Here is a 16259-nt window from a genome sequence, read left to right on the forward strand (position 1 = left end):
GTGTATGCATCCAGGAATTTATCCATTTCTTGTAGATTTTCTAGTTTATTTGCTTAGAGGTATTTATAGTATTCTCTGATGGGGATTTGTATTTCTGTGGGGTCAGTGGTGATATCATCTTTATCATTTTTTACTGTGTCTATTTGATTCTTCTCTCTCTTCTTTATTAGTCTAGCCAGTCATCTACCAACTTTGGTAATTTTTTCAAAAAACCAGCTCCAGGATTCGTTGATTTTTTGGAGGGTTTTTCATGTCTCTATTCTCCTTCAGTTCTTCTCTGATCTTAGTTATTTCTTGTCTTCTGCTAGCTTTTGGATAACTTTCCTCTTGCTTCTATAGTTCTTTTAATTGTGATGTTAGAGTGTCAATTTGAGCTCTTTCCAACTTTCTGATGTGGGCATTTAGTGATATAAGTTTCCCTTTTAATACTGCTTTAGCTGTGTCCCAGAGATTCTGGTACATTGTCTCTTTGTTCTCATTGGTTTCAAATAACTTCTTGATTTCTGCCTTAATTTCGTTATTTACTCAGGTGCCGTTCAGGAGTAGGTTGTTCAGTTTTCATGAAAGTGTGTGTTTTTGAGTTAGTTTCTTAATGTTGAGTTCTAATTTGATTGCAGTGTGGTCTGAGAGACTGTTTATTATGATTTCAGTTATTTTGCATTTGCTGAGAAGTGTTTTACTTCCAATTATGTGGTCAATTTTAGAATAAGTGCCATGGGACACTGAGAAGAATATATATTCTGTTGATTTGGGGTAGAGAGTTCTGTAGACATCTACTAGGTCCACTTGATCCAGAGCTGAATTCATGTCCTGAATATCCTTGTTAATTTTCTGTCTCATTGATCTGTTTAATACTGACAGTGGGGTGTTAAAATCTCCCATTATTATTGTGTGGGAGTCTAAGTCTCTTTGTAGGTCTCTAAGGACTTGCTTTATGAATCTGGGTGCTTCTGTATTGGGTGCATATACATTTAGAATAGTTATCTCTTGTTGAATTGTTTCCTTTACCATTATGTATACCATTCTTTGTCTTTTTTAACATTTAGTCTGTTTTGTCAGACTAAGATTGCAACTCCTGCTTTTTTTTTTTCTTTCCATTTGCTTAGTAAATTTTCCTCCATCCCTTTATTTTGAGCCTGTGTGTGTCTTTGTATGTAAGATGGGTCTCCTGAATACAGCACACCAATGGGTCTTGACTCCTTATCCAATTTGCCAGCCTGTGTCTTTTAATTGGGGTATTTAGCCCATTTACATTTAAGGTTAGTATTGTTATGTGTGAATTTGATTCCGTCATCATGATGCTATTTGCTTATTTTGCACTTTAGTTGATGCAGTTTCTTCATGGTGTCATTGGTTTCTATATTTTGGTCTGTTTTTGCAGTGGCTGGTACCAGTTTTTACTTTCCATATTTAGTGCTTCTTACAGAAGCTCTTGCAGCGCAGGCCTGATGGTAACAAAATCCCTCAGCATTTGCTTGTCTGGAAAGGATTTTATTTCTCCTTCACTTATGAAGCTTAGTTTGGCTGGATATGAAATTCCAGGTTGAAAATTCCTTTATTTAAGAATGTTGACTATTGGCCCCTAATCTCTTTGGCTGGTGGAGTTTCTGCTGAGAGGTCTGCTGTTAATCTGATAGGCTTCTTTTTGTAGGCACCTGGCCTTTCTCTCTGGCTGCCCTTAACAGTTTTTCCTTCATTTTGACCTTGGGGAATCCAATGATTATGTGTCTTGGAGTTGGCCTTTCTCTCTGGCTGCCCTTAACAGTTTTTCCTTCATTTTGACCTTGGGGAATCCAATGATTATGTGTCTTGGAGTTGATCTTCTTGTGGAGTATCTTAGTGGTGTTCTTTGTATTTTCTGAATTTGCATGTTGGCTTGTGTTGCTAGGTTGGGGAAGTTCTCCTGGATAATATCCTGAAGTGTGCTTTTCAACTTGTTTCCATTCTTCCCATCTATTTCTGGTACCCCAGTCAATCATAGGTTTGGTCTTTTTATGAAGTCCCGTATTTCTTGGAGGATTTGTTTATTCCTTTTCATTCTTTTTTCTCTATTCTTGCCTGCATGTCTTATTTCAGTAAAGTGGTCTTCTAACTCTGATATCCTTTCTTCTGCTTGGTCAATTTGGCTATTGATACTTTATGCTTCACGAAGTTTTCATGCTGTGTTTTTCAGCCCCATCAGGTCGTTTATCTTCCTCTCTAAACTTGTTATTCTAATTAGCAATTCATCTAACCTTTTATCAAGGTTCTTAGCTTCTTTGCATTGGGTTAGAACATGCTCCTTTAGCTCATCATAGTTTTTTTTCACCCATCTTCTATAGCTAACTTATATCAATTCATTCATCTGATCCTCCTCTGTCCAGTTCTGCACTCTTGATGGAGAGATGCTGTGATCATTTGGAGGAGAAGAGGCACTCTGGTCTTTGGGGTTTTTGTCATTTTTTCATTGATTCTTTTTCATCTTTGTGAATGTGTCTAGTTTCAGTCTTTGAGGCTGCTGACCCTTAGATGGGGTTTTTGTGGGGGCCCTTTTGTTGTTGTTGTTGATGCTGTTGTTGTCACTGTTTGTTTTTCTTTCAATGGTCAGGTCTCTCTTCTGTAGGGCTGCTGCAGTTTGCTGGGGGTTCACTTCAGGCCCTGTTCATCTGATTTACTCCAGTGCCTGGAGATATCACTCAAGGAGGCTGGAAAGCAGCAAAGATGGGTGCCTGCCCTTTCTTCTGGGACCTCTGACTGTTAGGAGCACCAACCTGATGCTAGTAGGATCACTCCTGTGTAGGGTGTCTGACAACCCCTGTTGGAGGGTCTCACCCAGTTGGGTGGCACAGGGAGTAGGACCTGATTAATGAAGCACTTTGTCCCTTGGTGGAGAGGGTGTGTTTTGCTCGGGGGAAATCCACTCATCTGGGCTGCCCAGATTCCTCAGAACTGCCAGGAGGAGAGGCTAAGTCTGCTGGTCCGCAGAGACTGTAACCATCCCTGCCCCTAGGGGCCCAGGCCAGGGAAAACCAAATTCTGTCCCTGGGCCTCTGGCTGGGCAGATTTGGGCCTTTGGCTGGTTTTTGGAGATCCTGCAGGGAAGCCCTGCCCGCTGAGGAAGGATGGGTCAAGGTTAGGCCTGAGGAGGCACTCTGGCCGCAGACTGCCACAGCCAGTGTGTTGGGTTGTGGGGACAAGTCTTGGGACCAAGCTCTCCAGCCTCCCTGGCTCCGCAGGGGAAAAGCACAGCCTGAAGCTACGGAAATGGGTGCTTCCCTTCCCCCACCCAGGAAGCTTTGCATGTTAGGCAGCTGTGAATCCCAGAGCTGGCTGCTGCCTCTCTCTCAAGGAGCTCAAACGGCTTAGACAGTAGGCAGCCACAGCCAGTGCTGGTCGCCCTCTGCCCGCGCCTCCCCACCCACCCCGGAGTTCCGTTGGCCTTGCACATTCCAGCTGAGAGCGCGTCAGAGTAGCGTGTTCCGGGTTGGGATGTTAGGCCCCGGTGGCCTGGGTTTGTGAGTGGGCTCTTCCAATTCGTAAGTTACACAGTTCCGTGGAAAAAGCAGTTTCCCTGGCTGGGTAGGGTGCTCGCCGACTGCCTCCCTTGGCTGGGGGGTGGGAGGGGGTTCCCCTTCTCCCTGTGGCTCTCGGGTGGGCGCTGCACCACACTGCTCTTTCTTCTCTCTGTGGGTCACACCAGCCTCCTAATCAATTATGATGAGACAGCCTGGATACCTTGGTTGCCGGTGAAGGATCCACTCACTTCTTACGGTTTTTTTCCATGGGAGCCTCAGAACGCCACTGCCTGAGAGGTGGGGCATTTAAGAGGCGATCGGATCATGAGGGTTCTATGGGCTGATGTATTAATGGGTTATCATAGGCAGAAAACTGGTGGCATTAAAGAAAGAGGAAGAGGGACCTGAGCTAGCATGTTAGCACACACAGCACCCTCACTGTGTGATCCCTGTACCACGTTGAGACTCTTTAGGGAGTCCCTACTGGCAAGAAGGCCCCCACCACACACAGCTTTTTGACCTTGTACTTCTCAGCCTCCATCACTATAAGAAATAAATTTCTTTTCTTTATGAATTTCTAGCCTCAGATATCCTGTTAAAAGCAGCAGAAAATGAACTAATACACATCCATAGTCTCTTTCAGTCTATTCTGAACTCTCATGGCACCTCATCACAACCTCTTGAAGACAAAGACAGTAATCTCATAAAAATAGGTTCTAATTATTTTAGTACATTATGGTAGTCCTAGAAACTTAAAATTCTTGAAAATTTCAAACAGTGTTCTCATTTTTGAAACAGTAATATATGTATGTTAAAAAGGCAAACTGTAAAAACATTAGTAAAAGTGTAAGATAAATAAATCTTCTACCCTGAACTCTAGTTACTGAAATGCCTCTTCAGAGTAACTATGATTGTCAGTTTCTTATTTACATTTCTATATGTACTACATATAAAGTATATAAGAATATATACTACATATAAACTATGTGCTATACATAATAAACATATATAATTACATACATGTTATATACTAAACATATATAGATATATAATCCATATTTTAAATATGACTAGAAATATAATCTACATATTCTTAAACATTTGCATTTTTTACTTAACAATATAGTTTGGAGATTGTTTTATATGTTGTTCTTATAAGTGAATAGCATTTATAGTGTATTGTTGCATCATAATTTGAAATAACCTTAAAATTACAAAATATTTTCTTTTTTAATAACACTTAACAAAATAATGACTGTGAAGCAAACCACCAGAGCAATCTCGGTTCAGATTGAGAAAGGAAGGAAATTTTCCAAGAAAGATTTTTTCCCTACAAAATTATGGGATAGATGGAATGCATTTGAATGAATTGAGAGGTGATATACATTTCTGGGGAGTTAAAAGATGAATTATGTCAGTATGTAGAAAGCAAGATAAATATTTAAAAAATGGGTCCAATGTGGTGGCTCAAGCCTGTAATCCCAGCACTTCGGGCGGCCAAGGATTACTTGAGGCCAGCAGTTTGAGACCAGCCTGGGCAACATAGTGAGATCCTGTCTCTACCAAAAATTTAAAAAATTAGCTGTGTTTGGTGGTGTGCACCTGTAGTCCTAACTACAACTACTTGGGAAGCGGAGATGGGAGGACAGCTTGAGCCCAGGAGATCGAGGCTCCAATGAAGCCATGATTGTGCCACTGTACCCTGGCCTGGTGACAGAGTGAGATCCTGTTTCCAAAAAAAGAAAAGATGTCAATATTAACTCCATAAAAAGCAAAATGTAATTAAAAATATGTAATAAGAATATAGTAAATAGTTCAGCTATGAATAATATTTACATATTCATATCAATGCAAATGTTGAATATTGGTTTTTAAATAAATAATTATATAGTGTTAGCGGGGGATGGGAAAGAGAGAGAGAGAAAGAAGACTATTCTTGTTTTCATTAGTGTGGCGCTCATAGAAATTATCTGAAACTGAAAAAGCTCAAGGAGTTATAGTATAAACTATTTGATAGAAATAGAAACATGGAACTCAATAGAAAAGCATCTAAAGAGTTGAATACAATTGCCGCCTAGTGTGGGAATCGGAAGTGGGCAGGAAACAGCTATTTTTAATTACAATCCTATAGAAGAATTTGCTTTTTTAAACAATGTGCTTATAGGTACATAGTGTGCAAATCTATTAATGTAATTAATCTTATCAACATTTTAAAGGAGATGCTTAAGCATCATCTAGTAAAATCAATAAACCACTTAGTGTTAAAACATTTAACAAATGAGAAATGAAAGGAATTTTCTGCAGGGTGCCTACCCCAAACCTGTAGCAACTATTATATTTAACAGTAAGCCATTAGAAGCATTTTCTTTAAGTTTAAGAACAAAACTATAGCAGTTTTATGCAACAATATATTGGCATTCCTAGCCAGCTCGATATGACCAAAAGAACTGGAAGGGAATTTTAAAAACCTACAATTATCATTATGTCTAGACCAGAACTGTCCAAGGGAAATATAGTGAAAGGCAAAAATGTGAGTTGCATATGTCTAAATTTTCCAGTAATTATATCAAGAAGGCAAAAAAAAAAAAAAAAAAAAAGCCCAAACCAGTGAAATTAATTCTAACAACTTATTTTATTTAAGTAAACATATCTAGAATATTATCATTTTAACATATAATCCATATAAAATTCTTAGTGACATATTTTATGTTCGTTTTTCAAATTATCAAAAAACTAGTGTGTATTTTACACTTCCAGAATATCTCAAATAGGATAGTGCTTAATAGCCTACTGTGGCTGGTGCCTACTGTACCGGATAGCTCAGTTTTTAGACAGTATAATTATCTACACAGAAAATAAAAGGGACTGTATGGACAAAATGTTTTTAAAAATTAGGAAAGTTAAACAGTGTTTCTGGATAAATTATTATTATACAAAAATCAGCAATATAATACTCTGCAAAATGTAGAAAATAAATATTATACTTACAATGGCAATAGAATTCTAAGATACACAAGAGTAAACTGTGCGAAATTTTAAATACATGTTGCAAGACATGTATGCTGACCCACTCAGGCTCTCTCTCGCCATCCTGTGCTGAATGACCTGTGTGAACATCCACCTCACCCCGCCAGGTGCCCTCTGGCCCTCCTAGGCAGTCCTCCCGCTTCAGCTCAGACACCTTTGTTCAACTATCCCCACGCGGAGGTGTCTTCCTCACTCTAGCTCAGGCTTTGAGACTTTGGGCCAGTCCAATCCCCACTAGGATGCCCTGCTCAACCCACTGGCGTTCTGACATCCTTACTCTCTCCTCCTTCCCCTACAATCTTCGCTTTACACTGTCTGGGATCTAACTTCCTGAGGGGTAGTCATGCGTCCCTCTCCCCCTCCCACATATACATGCGCACACGTATAAAGACCACCTTGCTCGGCTCCACCCACCTGGCAATGATTTTAGGAGTCATGATCAGGAAACGGAAAGGCAGAAAAGGGGACTGGGAAACAGAAGAGCAAAAACATTTGACTTAATTGTTGATTGTTTATAATTGTTTGTTTTGTTTTGTTTTTTACTTCAGAGGGACCTTCTGGGAAATAACTTTTCTTCGTAATCTATAAAGGCTGTAACATTCTTGAACTCAGTAATTCTTCAATTTCACTTCAATTTTTTACACGTTTGAGGTAGTGAATGTGCTAATTACCCTGATTTGATTATTATAGAGCATATACATGTATTGAAACATCACATTGTATCCCACAAATGTGTACAATTATTATGTGTCAATTAAAACCAAAACAAATTTAAAAATTAAAGTATTATCTGTTGTATAATTCCTTTCTAAAAGTGTCGGTGCGTGTGTGTATGTGTGTACGCATATAAATATATATATATATATTTGTTTTTTTTTTACTCTTTGTTTTTCCATCTTTTCATCTAACTCTTGAAGTCATGGGGAGAAAAAGTAGTATCTTTTAAAGTAGTATCTTTTACTGCCTGCTTCCGGTAAGAAGGGCAAGGGAAAGATGAGAGTGGACTTCCTGCTTTTGCTGTTTTCTCAATTCCCAAGGTGCCATATTTTGAGGTAGCATTTCCTGCACCCCATTAAAGGCATAAAAAGTTTCCTGGAGGCCAGGCGCTCTGGCTCACGCCTGTAATCCCAGCACTTTGGGAGGCCTAGGCGAGCGGATCACGAGGTCAGGGGATCGAGACCATCCTGGCTAACACGGTGAAACCCCATCTCTACTAAAACTACAAAAAATTAGTCAGGGGTGGTATCGGGCACCTGTAGTCCCAGCTACTCGGGAAGCTGAGGCAGGAGAATGGCGTGAACCCGGGAGGCCAAGCTTGCAGTGAGCCGAGATTGCGCCGCTGCACTCCAGCCTGGGCGACAGAGCGAGACTCCGTCTCAAAAAAAAAAAGTTTCCTGGAGTGACGTTCATGATAATTATTACTGTAACTTGGAAATGGAATTTAAAAAATTTTCATCTTTCTGTAATTGTGATCTGTAGGAATTTTTGGTAATGAGTATGTATCATTTTACAGAAAATAGTAATTTTTCTTAAAAAAATTGGGGACCCATATATTAGTATGTAAATCTTAACAGCGGTTTATTTTGGGAATTGCTCTTCAGAATATGTATCATTAATTAATCTATTATCCCTTAAAAATTTCTGGGTTTTCTGGTGCCTCAGGCAGTAAAGTGTTTGTGTAACCCCACTTATAAAATATTATATTTTAAAACAATTTCAATTGGATGACCTACTTCTCAAAAAAATAATTTTCCTAATAGATAATTTATGTTCCAACAACCTCTAACCACTAAACCTTTAGCAGTTCTTTCTTCTCTTGGCAAACTGTAAAGACAAGTTTATAAAATTAAACTTGTCTTTAAACTTAAATTCGAAATATATGTGGAGAAATAATATGGAATAATATTTCCATGTGTCTTTCAATCTAGAAATAAAACTTAAATTATAGCCACCTTCAGGAAAACACCAATGAACAAAAAAAATGTCTTTCAACATCTCCTTACTGATGTTCGTGATTTTAAAAAAGGGAATTAGAATGTTGAAAGTGTGTTTAAAATCACTTTTAGGTTAAATAATGTTTGGCTTAAAGGTGTGTTGATTTCAAAACCAGATTGTCACACTGCCTAAGAGAAATAAACTTTTGTAAAGAAAGCTATGTGTTATATTCACTTGTCCAGTTGAATTTTCTCATTCAGTGATTACACGTGACGTCCAGTGATTGAATTTTGAAGGTCTCCTCATGGCACTTTGTGCAAGAAATATGGTTATGAAATATGGTTATGAAAGCTGCCACGTTATTGATGTACTCTTTAATAATATCATCAGTGTTGGTAGAATTTTATGCAATAAATGAATGGGCTATTACTGGATATATACTCAGAGAAATGTAAATCATTCTACCATAAAGACACTTGCACGTGAATGTTCATTGCAGCACTATTCACAATATCAAAGACATGGAATCAGTCTAAATGTGAGTTAATAATAGATTGGACAGAGAAAACATGATACATAGATACCATGGAATACTATGCAGCCATAAAAAAAGATTATGTCTTTTGTGGGAACATAGATGGAACTGGAGACCATCATCCTTAACAAACACAGGAACAGAAAACCAAATACTGCATGGCCTCACTTATAAGTGGGAGCTAAATGATGAGAACTCATCAGCACAAAGAAGGGAACAACAGACCCTGGGGTCTACTTGAGGGCGGAAGGTAGGAGGAGGAAGAGGAAGAGGAGCAGAAAAAAATAAATATTGGGCACTGGGCTTAATATCTGGGTGATAAAATAATCTGTACAACAAACCTCCATGAAATGAGTTTACCTATATAGAAAACCTTTACATGTACCCCCAAAACCTAAAATAAAAGTTAAAAAAATGGGTGGGCTTGAGACAGGAAAGTGTGGAGATGAATGTTCTCTTACAATAATTTGACTATTGGACTCTGGTCCTAGTTAAGCAATAAATACAAAATCTGGTGAGATCCATTCAGTCAATTGAAAATAGGGCAGAGCAAGGGAAGCCCCAGGGACGGGTGGACTTGGTTACAGCCTGTTTGGAGCTGATGGCCAGCATGCCCTTCCCTAAGAAGGTGCAGTGGAGGCCTGTAGCCAGAAAGGCGACACCAGTATTCTGAGCAGGAACAAGTTCCATGACTTGAAGAAGTTTCCTACTCCTTAGATACTGGAACACAGAGACGATACACTTGGGCAGGAGATAAGAACGGTATGAAATCAAGAAGAGAAGACAGACTTGCCAGAAGCTAGAAAGAAGAGGACCTGCTACAGAGCCTAGATTCAGGCAATTGTTGGAAGGCACCTTCCAAAATCCTCTTCTTTGCCAGACTCTGTCTTGGCTCCGTGTCCCTGTACTTTCATATAAATACTTAAAAATGAGGCAAATGTAGCAAAAGGTAGTGAATTGCTTTGTAAATTCTGGGAAGAGGACCTGAGACTAATGTAGAGAGAAAAGGCACTTCAGCCAGTAACATGAATTATAACATTTAAAACTACTTATTTTTATTTATATCAAATACTTATGAAGTCCTTTGAAGTGCAGCACACAAGTTTCTCGCGTGGGGCGGTGGGTGTGGCCATGCTCTTGTCCTTCCTTCTTTATCCATTTAAGTTGTGCCTTCTGTTCTTAGATTTTCCTTTGTTCAAAATATTTATTCCTAGCCTTTCACAAATCCGAAAATAATTGAAGAAACAGGTAGCATCATTCCAATTTTGCCTTGGGTTTGAAGAGTCCCTCATGGTGGCACAGTCCTCCAAGGTAGCTATGTTGTTGGGTTCCCCTACATCCCAGAAGCTGAAAAAGAATGACATAGGAGACTTCGAATCCCAGCAAAAAGGTAAAGTAACCTAATATACCGGGCAAATTGTGTTTGTGTTGTTTAATCTCACAACAGTTTTGCGAGGCAGGTATTATAATGTCCATTTTATTGAAGAAGAAAAGGAACCTCAGGAAAGCTAAACCATTTGTCTAAGTCACAGTTTGTGAGTACTGAAGCTGAACTGGATCTTTCTGACTTTCTATTCTGTCCTGTTCCTTTGTTCCTTTTCTATTCTGTCCTGTTCCTTCGCTATAGAATGACAAGTTATAGGGAAGATTGATATTCTGATAGATTTGTTTTCTTCACACTCATATCTCATATTGGCTTGGCTCTCTTTATTCTGCACAGAGTATGTATTAACTTGGGTGCATCCTGCAGTGGTGTTCCAGTGTGGTTGTGAAGCAGCATTTCTAAGTGTCAGAGTATCTGTGTTGTATTCTTAGAACTGCTCATTCACTAAGTCACTTAACTTTTCTGAGTTTTAGTTTCCTCAAATGCTAAATACAGGTTAATAATACTGATACATTCCAGGAAAGTGTAATTTAGGTAAAATGAAATAATAAATGAGAAAAAAAACTTTGAAAAATTAAAAATGCTATGCTGTATTAAGAAGAATATTTAATGGATGCTGGGCTTAATACCGGGATCATGGGATGATCTGTGCAGCAAACCACCATGGCACACGTTTACCCATGTCACCTGCACATCCTGCACATGTACCCTGGAACTTAAAATAAAAGTTGAAGAAAAGAAAAAAGAAAAAAACCTTACTCACTAACAAATCATGAGAATCAATATATGTAGCAAAATATTTTATATATCAATTAACCAATCAAAAAAAAAAGCATATCCATAATAAAAATAAAAGCTATGCTCTAATGATGTGAGGATATTATTAAGGAGAAAAGAGACATTGTCAAGAGATTCTCAGTTTTCACTGCATAAGAACCTGCTGTCTTTCTCAACTTACTATTTTTTCCCTCATTTCCTTTGGTTTTGGGGAATAAGACTCTTAATGCCACCTCTTGTCTCTTTTGCATTCTCAGTGAATGATTCTTCAGTTCATTTTCATTTATTATTTCCCCTTTATTCTTGAGACCATCCCAGGAAAGGAGAGAAGTGAGTGCTTGTACTTCTCCTTCGTCTTTTCTACTTCAGCTCTTCTCTTTCCTGCATTTAATACCACCAAGAATGGACCTGATATGTTGCAGGAAACAGAACAAGGTTTCAAGAACTCCTCTCAATAGGAGGGTAATTACCTCAGAGACTTTGTCAAAGGTGTGCCATCCACCCATTGCCACTGACCCTCGACCACTTGGTCTGACAGTCCAATAAAAAACTCTTTCTTTTTAGGTTTCTTGTAGGCAAGGAATTCCTACGGAAGACACAAAATAAAAGGAGATCAGTTATTTCAGTTTTGAATAAAAGTTGCTGGTAATTCTTACTAAAACAGGTAAGAATCTGGAAGAGATCCTAGCACTTTGGGAAGCTGAGGTGGTGGATCACCTGAGATCAGGAGTTCGAGACCAGCTTGACCAACATGGCGAAACCCTGTCTCTACGAAAATTACAAAAAAATTTGCTAGGCATGGTGGCGGGTGCCTGTAGTCCCAGCTACTTGGGAGGCTGAGGCAGGCGAATTGCTTGAATCTGGGAGGCAGAGGTTGCAGTGAGTCGAGATTGTGCCACTGCACTCCAGCCTGTGCAACACAGTGAGACTCCATCTCAAAAAATAAAAAAGAATCTGGATAAGAAATGACAGATAAATGAAACTGTAAGATCATGAGGATTATCTACTGATTTTTTTGGTGGTGAAATATACATAACATAAAATTAAACTGACAAAAAATAACCTTCAACAGAAAAGGAGATCCTCAACAATTCTTTCAAAGTTCATCTACTGTTATTGGTGGCCAAATTTATTGAATATATCTAGCGCAAAACATTATTAATCACAGCTTAAAGCAAACGGACAATATTTGCTTCCCTTCTTGCATATAATATGTTCATAAACATAATGATTAGTCTAAAATTAACTTCCAACCCTCTTTTTCCCCCTTGCCTAATTAAAGGAACTCCACATGGAAATTCCCTTTTTCTTAGGTTCTTCTAGGAAGGAAAATACATTAAGGTAGGCAGTGACTTTACCAGAATAGTAAGAACAGCATGCATTTTAGTACATTCATTAACCACAGTCATTGGGGGTCAAGCACCGAGCATATGTATGAAGAGAGGTGGACCATGTGGGGAATGTCACATTGGCGTCGGAGGAGGACTGCAGCTACCTGCTCCTCCTGTGAGTTGATAATCACCAGGTGAGCGCCCATGGCTGAGCAGTTCTTTAAGCTTGATGTCCAGGAAATGGTGTCAGTAGAAAAGAAGTAGCAGCTAGACTGAAAATACTCCCAGTTCGATGGACAACAATTCTTGACTGAACCTAGGATGAGAGCTATTTCAGTGAGTGTCCCAGGTGAACCGAATAAGAAAACTCAAAGCTTCATCTGGCCCCATGGAGTCCTCATTTAAGTCAGAAGCCCTGGAATCACTTACTCATACCCCACATCTTAGTATCTAAGACTTCAGATAATTCCAATGTCAAGAAACATCAACAGAATTTTTTTGGTCTTTTGAATATAATTCTCATTCTCTGGATGTCAGTGCCAGGAAATGCAACTACATATGCAAACTATCTTAGTTATGCTATTGATATAGAACCTTATTATCTGTTCTTAGACTACTAATGTCAGAGACATTTATGCATTTCATTTGGGTGACCCCCAAAGAGCCATCTCTTATGTTTCCTGAACAATGTATCCTCAATCAAATCTCCATACTGTAGTATATAGATGGGTTAGATTTCTTAGCATTACAGAACTTTTACCTTTGAGGTCTATTATAAATAATTCATCTCACTTCTCTCAATTTAATGGTGAGAAAATTATAGCTCAGAGAAGGAGGCCACTTTTTTAGTGTCATGTAGCATTTTGCTGACTTGGAACAGGATGACATACAAGAGCATAGAGTATATTTGTGAGATATTTATAAATTCTCTACTCCATACGTTTTTTTCTCCTTCATCTCATTTTGGAAGTAGGTGAATGAAAAAAAAGTACACTCCTGGGAATAGTATCTTCCACTTCTGGATGTACTGTTCAGACATACCTCAAATGTATTATAAAAGTCTACTATAATATCCCAAGACTTCCTGCCCCAATGCTAATTGCATCTCCAAATTTCTAGGATTTTACATTTTGCTTTTGAAAAATAAGACCTAATCCAACTATATTTCACCTGTCCCGAAGTCAATCTAGAAGCCAGAAAATGTTGCTATGTAAATTTTGATGTTCACCTTTGGGACTATTATACCTGATCCATCATTGTAGCAGGAGAGCTCTGTGAAATTTTCATGTAGCTGAAACTTTTTCTCATCACAGTTTTGAAAGATGTGATATGTCACTGTAAAGGAAAGGGTATAAATGTTTGTTAGTCTTATTTTGGTTAAAAAAATCAGTTCCCTCAGTTTTGCATTTCTAACAAAAGTGCCAATAATTATCTTGTTTTTTCTTACAATCTGCTTTTTCTTACGACCCAGAGAAAACAGGTATGTTTGCACTCCATCTTATGCCAAGTCCACTCTCTCTACTCTTCCTTCCAAAAGTAATTAGTCATGTCTCTGGTCCTGACCAGTAGTTCAAGCTCTAAGGCAGAATATCCTAGAGAAGGTTACACTAATGATAGAGGCTGAAAGAGGAGGACTCAGGACTGCCAAGGAAGTGAAAAATGTCTATCATGAAAAGTAAGTCACAGGTGATTAAAATTCGGAAACAGTTCCCTGCTTGTTGAGGTTTCTGGTTTGAGAAATAACCTAGAGATTAACAGGAAAAAACAAAAGAGTGAAATAGAAAGACCTTTTGAGGGAAAAGAGAATGTACAGGCAGCATGGAAGAGTTTTCACCTAATGTGCACCAGGAAGAATTAAATTGAATTTGACCTTCAGAACCCACCAACACATCTGGTGATGAAACAGGCGCTGAGAAATAGGATGGGGATCCCAGAAACAGTCCATAAGAACATTTGGGAAGAGAAGTATCCTCTCTCTGTAGAAAGAAAGACACAAACATGATCAATCTTCCCTAAGCAAGGTACAAAAGAGACAGAAGAGATTCTTATGCATCCTTACTTATTTCCTTCTACTTCCATTGTCTGTATTGAATAATTCCCAAATTTCAGCATGCATCAGAATCACTTGGAGGGCTTATTGAAACACAGGGTGCTGACCCTTACTCCCAGAGTTAGCAATTCAGTATAGCTCGTATGGAACCAACAAATTCCCAGGGGCTACTGCTGCTGCTGGACTGAGGACCACACGATTAGAATCCCTGGAGTAAGACTCTGACTCATGAACTCAGATATACAATTTTTCCTTTCTAAGTCTCTCAGTTAAATTTTTTTCAATATTTTCTTTTTTTTTTTTTTTGAGACGGAGTCTGGCTCTGTCGCCCAGGCTGGAGTGCGGTGGCCGGATCTCAGCTCACTGCAAGCTCTGCCTCCCGGGTTCACGCCATTCTCCTGCCTCCGCCTCCCAAGTAGCTGGGACTACAGGCGCCCGCCTCGTCGCCCGGCTAGTTTTTTGTATTCTTTAGTAGAGACGGGGTTTCACCGTATTAGCCAGGATGGTCTCGATCTTCTGACCTCGTGATCCGCCCGTCTCGGCCTCCCAAAGTGCTAGGATTACAGGCTTGAGCCACCGCGCCCGGCCTTTTTCAATATTTTCTAAGGCCACCTTTCTTTCTTTCTTTTTCTTTCTTTTCCCTTTTCTCGTCGTTGCTTGTCTTGCCTTTCTCCTGATCTTTTTTTTCTTCTGTGTCTCATTTTTCAAGCTCTTTGTAAATTAGGTAAAATATTAACAGTTATCTAGTAGTTCCTCTCTTCCTCCCATTACACATTTTACAGACAAAGAGAGTTCCGGAGAAGTGAAGTCATTTGCCAAAAGAGACACAATGTATTGCAGAAAAGGTGGAAACAATGTGATAGCGCTCCCGTAACTAGAGTCCAGCAGGCTTTCTGGTATAAGAAATAGCCTTCCAATCTCTCTCTCTTCACCGTCTCCCTTTTTTTTTTTTTTTTTTAACTTCAGTGAATACTTTTCTATTGTCCGTATTTATTACTTGTTCCAAAAAGAGATCTGTGGAAGAAAAGGAAGAGTTGCAAATTTTACCTGTGCATTGTGATTCAGATGATGTTGATGAATTCATTTTTTTCTCTCTCTTTGGCTTTTTGTTTCTCTCTCTCTCTTTTTCTCTCCCTCCCTCTCTTTCTTTCTCCTCAGGGGTGTTTTGTTGGTAAGATTCAGGGAGAATGAATCTTGAAAGATGAACACTTTGTTTTTTAGGAAGTTCAACTCCGATAGACGTAGAATATTAACTTGTTCTGTGGTTATGCATTAAGTCAGGATTTCCTTTCTTGCATAAGGAGAACAAGGAAGTTTATTGGACAGCATGTCAGTTCTCTTCACTCCATGAAACAACGAAATGAGGAAATTATGAAATGGTAAAGCATCAACACAGATAGACTGCCCATGGGGAAATAGGAGAGTTTTTAAAAATCTTGTTTTGTTTTGTTGGACCAAATGTCTCTAGTTTCTTCAAGGCATAACTCACCCCCAGTTTTTCCTTGACAATATGGAGTTCACCTCTGCACTCTCAATTTCACTTTGGATCTGTACCATCCACACATTTGGTAACTGAAAAGAAGACTTAGACAGCATAGCACAAAGCTGAGCATATAGTGTGTGTATTTAGGACATGGCAACCTGAATTCTTTTTCATCTTTTATGGTTTTTCTTTCTCCTTCATTTGCAGCTCTTGAATATTCTAATGTTATGGATTTATGTCCCT

At 38.9% G+C, this 16259-nt stretch overlaps 1 protein-coding gene across 2 annotated transcripts; it reads right to left on the bottom strand.

Moving 5' to 3' along the window:
* Window positions 1-10021: 10021 nt before the first annotated feature.
* On the bottom strand, window positions 10022-15779 carry CLEC4E (C-type lectin domain family 4 member E). 2 transcript variants are annotated; one of them, XM_033222872.1, is made up of 7 exons: window positions 15581-15779; window positions 14367-14459; window positions 13729-13818; window positions 12648-12799; window positions 11623-11738; window positions 11005-11103; window positions 10201-10338 (listed from the first exon to the last, which is right to left on the bottom strand). In XM_033222872.1, exons 1-6 carry the CDS (start codon window positions 15615-15617, stop codon window positions 11010-11012), a joined length of 582 nt encoding a protein of 193 aa, XP_033078763.1. In that variant the 5' UTR covers window positions 15618-15779; the 3' UTR covers window positions 10201-10338; window positions 11005-11009. The 2 variants fall into 2 exon arrangements, with proteins under 2 accessions (XP_033078762.1, XP_033078763.1); XM_033222871.1 differs by lacking the exon at window positions 11005-11103 and having other exon boundaries at window positions 10022-10338.
* Between the last annotated feature and the right edge of the window lie 480 nt (window positions 15780-16259).

The sequence above is a fragment of the Trachypithecus francoisi genome, unplaced genomic scaffold (assembly GCF_009764315.1).
Source record: "Trachypithecus francoisi isolate TF-2019V2 unplaced genomic scaffold, Tfra_2.0 Lachesis_group11, whole genome shotgun sequence".
Classification (NCBI taxonomy): domain Eukaryota; kingdom Metazoa; phylum Chordata; class Mammalia; order Primates; family Cercopithecidae; genus Trachypithecus; species Trachypithecus francoisi.

Coding starts and splice junctions, on each gene's coding strand:
- CLEC4E (XM_033222871.1), bottom strand. CDS start 15,617: ATGAATTCATCAACATCATCTGAATCACAATGCACAG. Junction 12,800..13,728: donor CTGCTACAATGATGGATCAG/GTATAATAGTCC, acceptor CTCTCATCCTAG/GTTCAGTCAAGAATTGTTGT. Junction 10,339..11,622: donor CCTTTGACAAAGTCTCTGAG/GTAATTACCCTC, acceptor ATTCTTTTTCAG/CTTCTGGGATGTAGGGGAAC.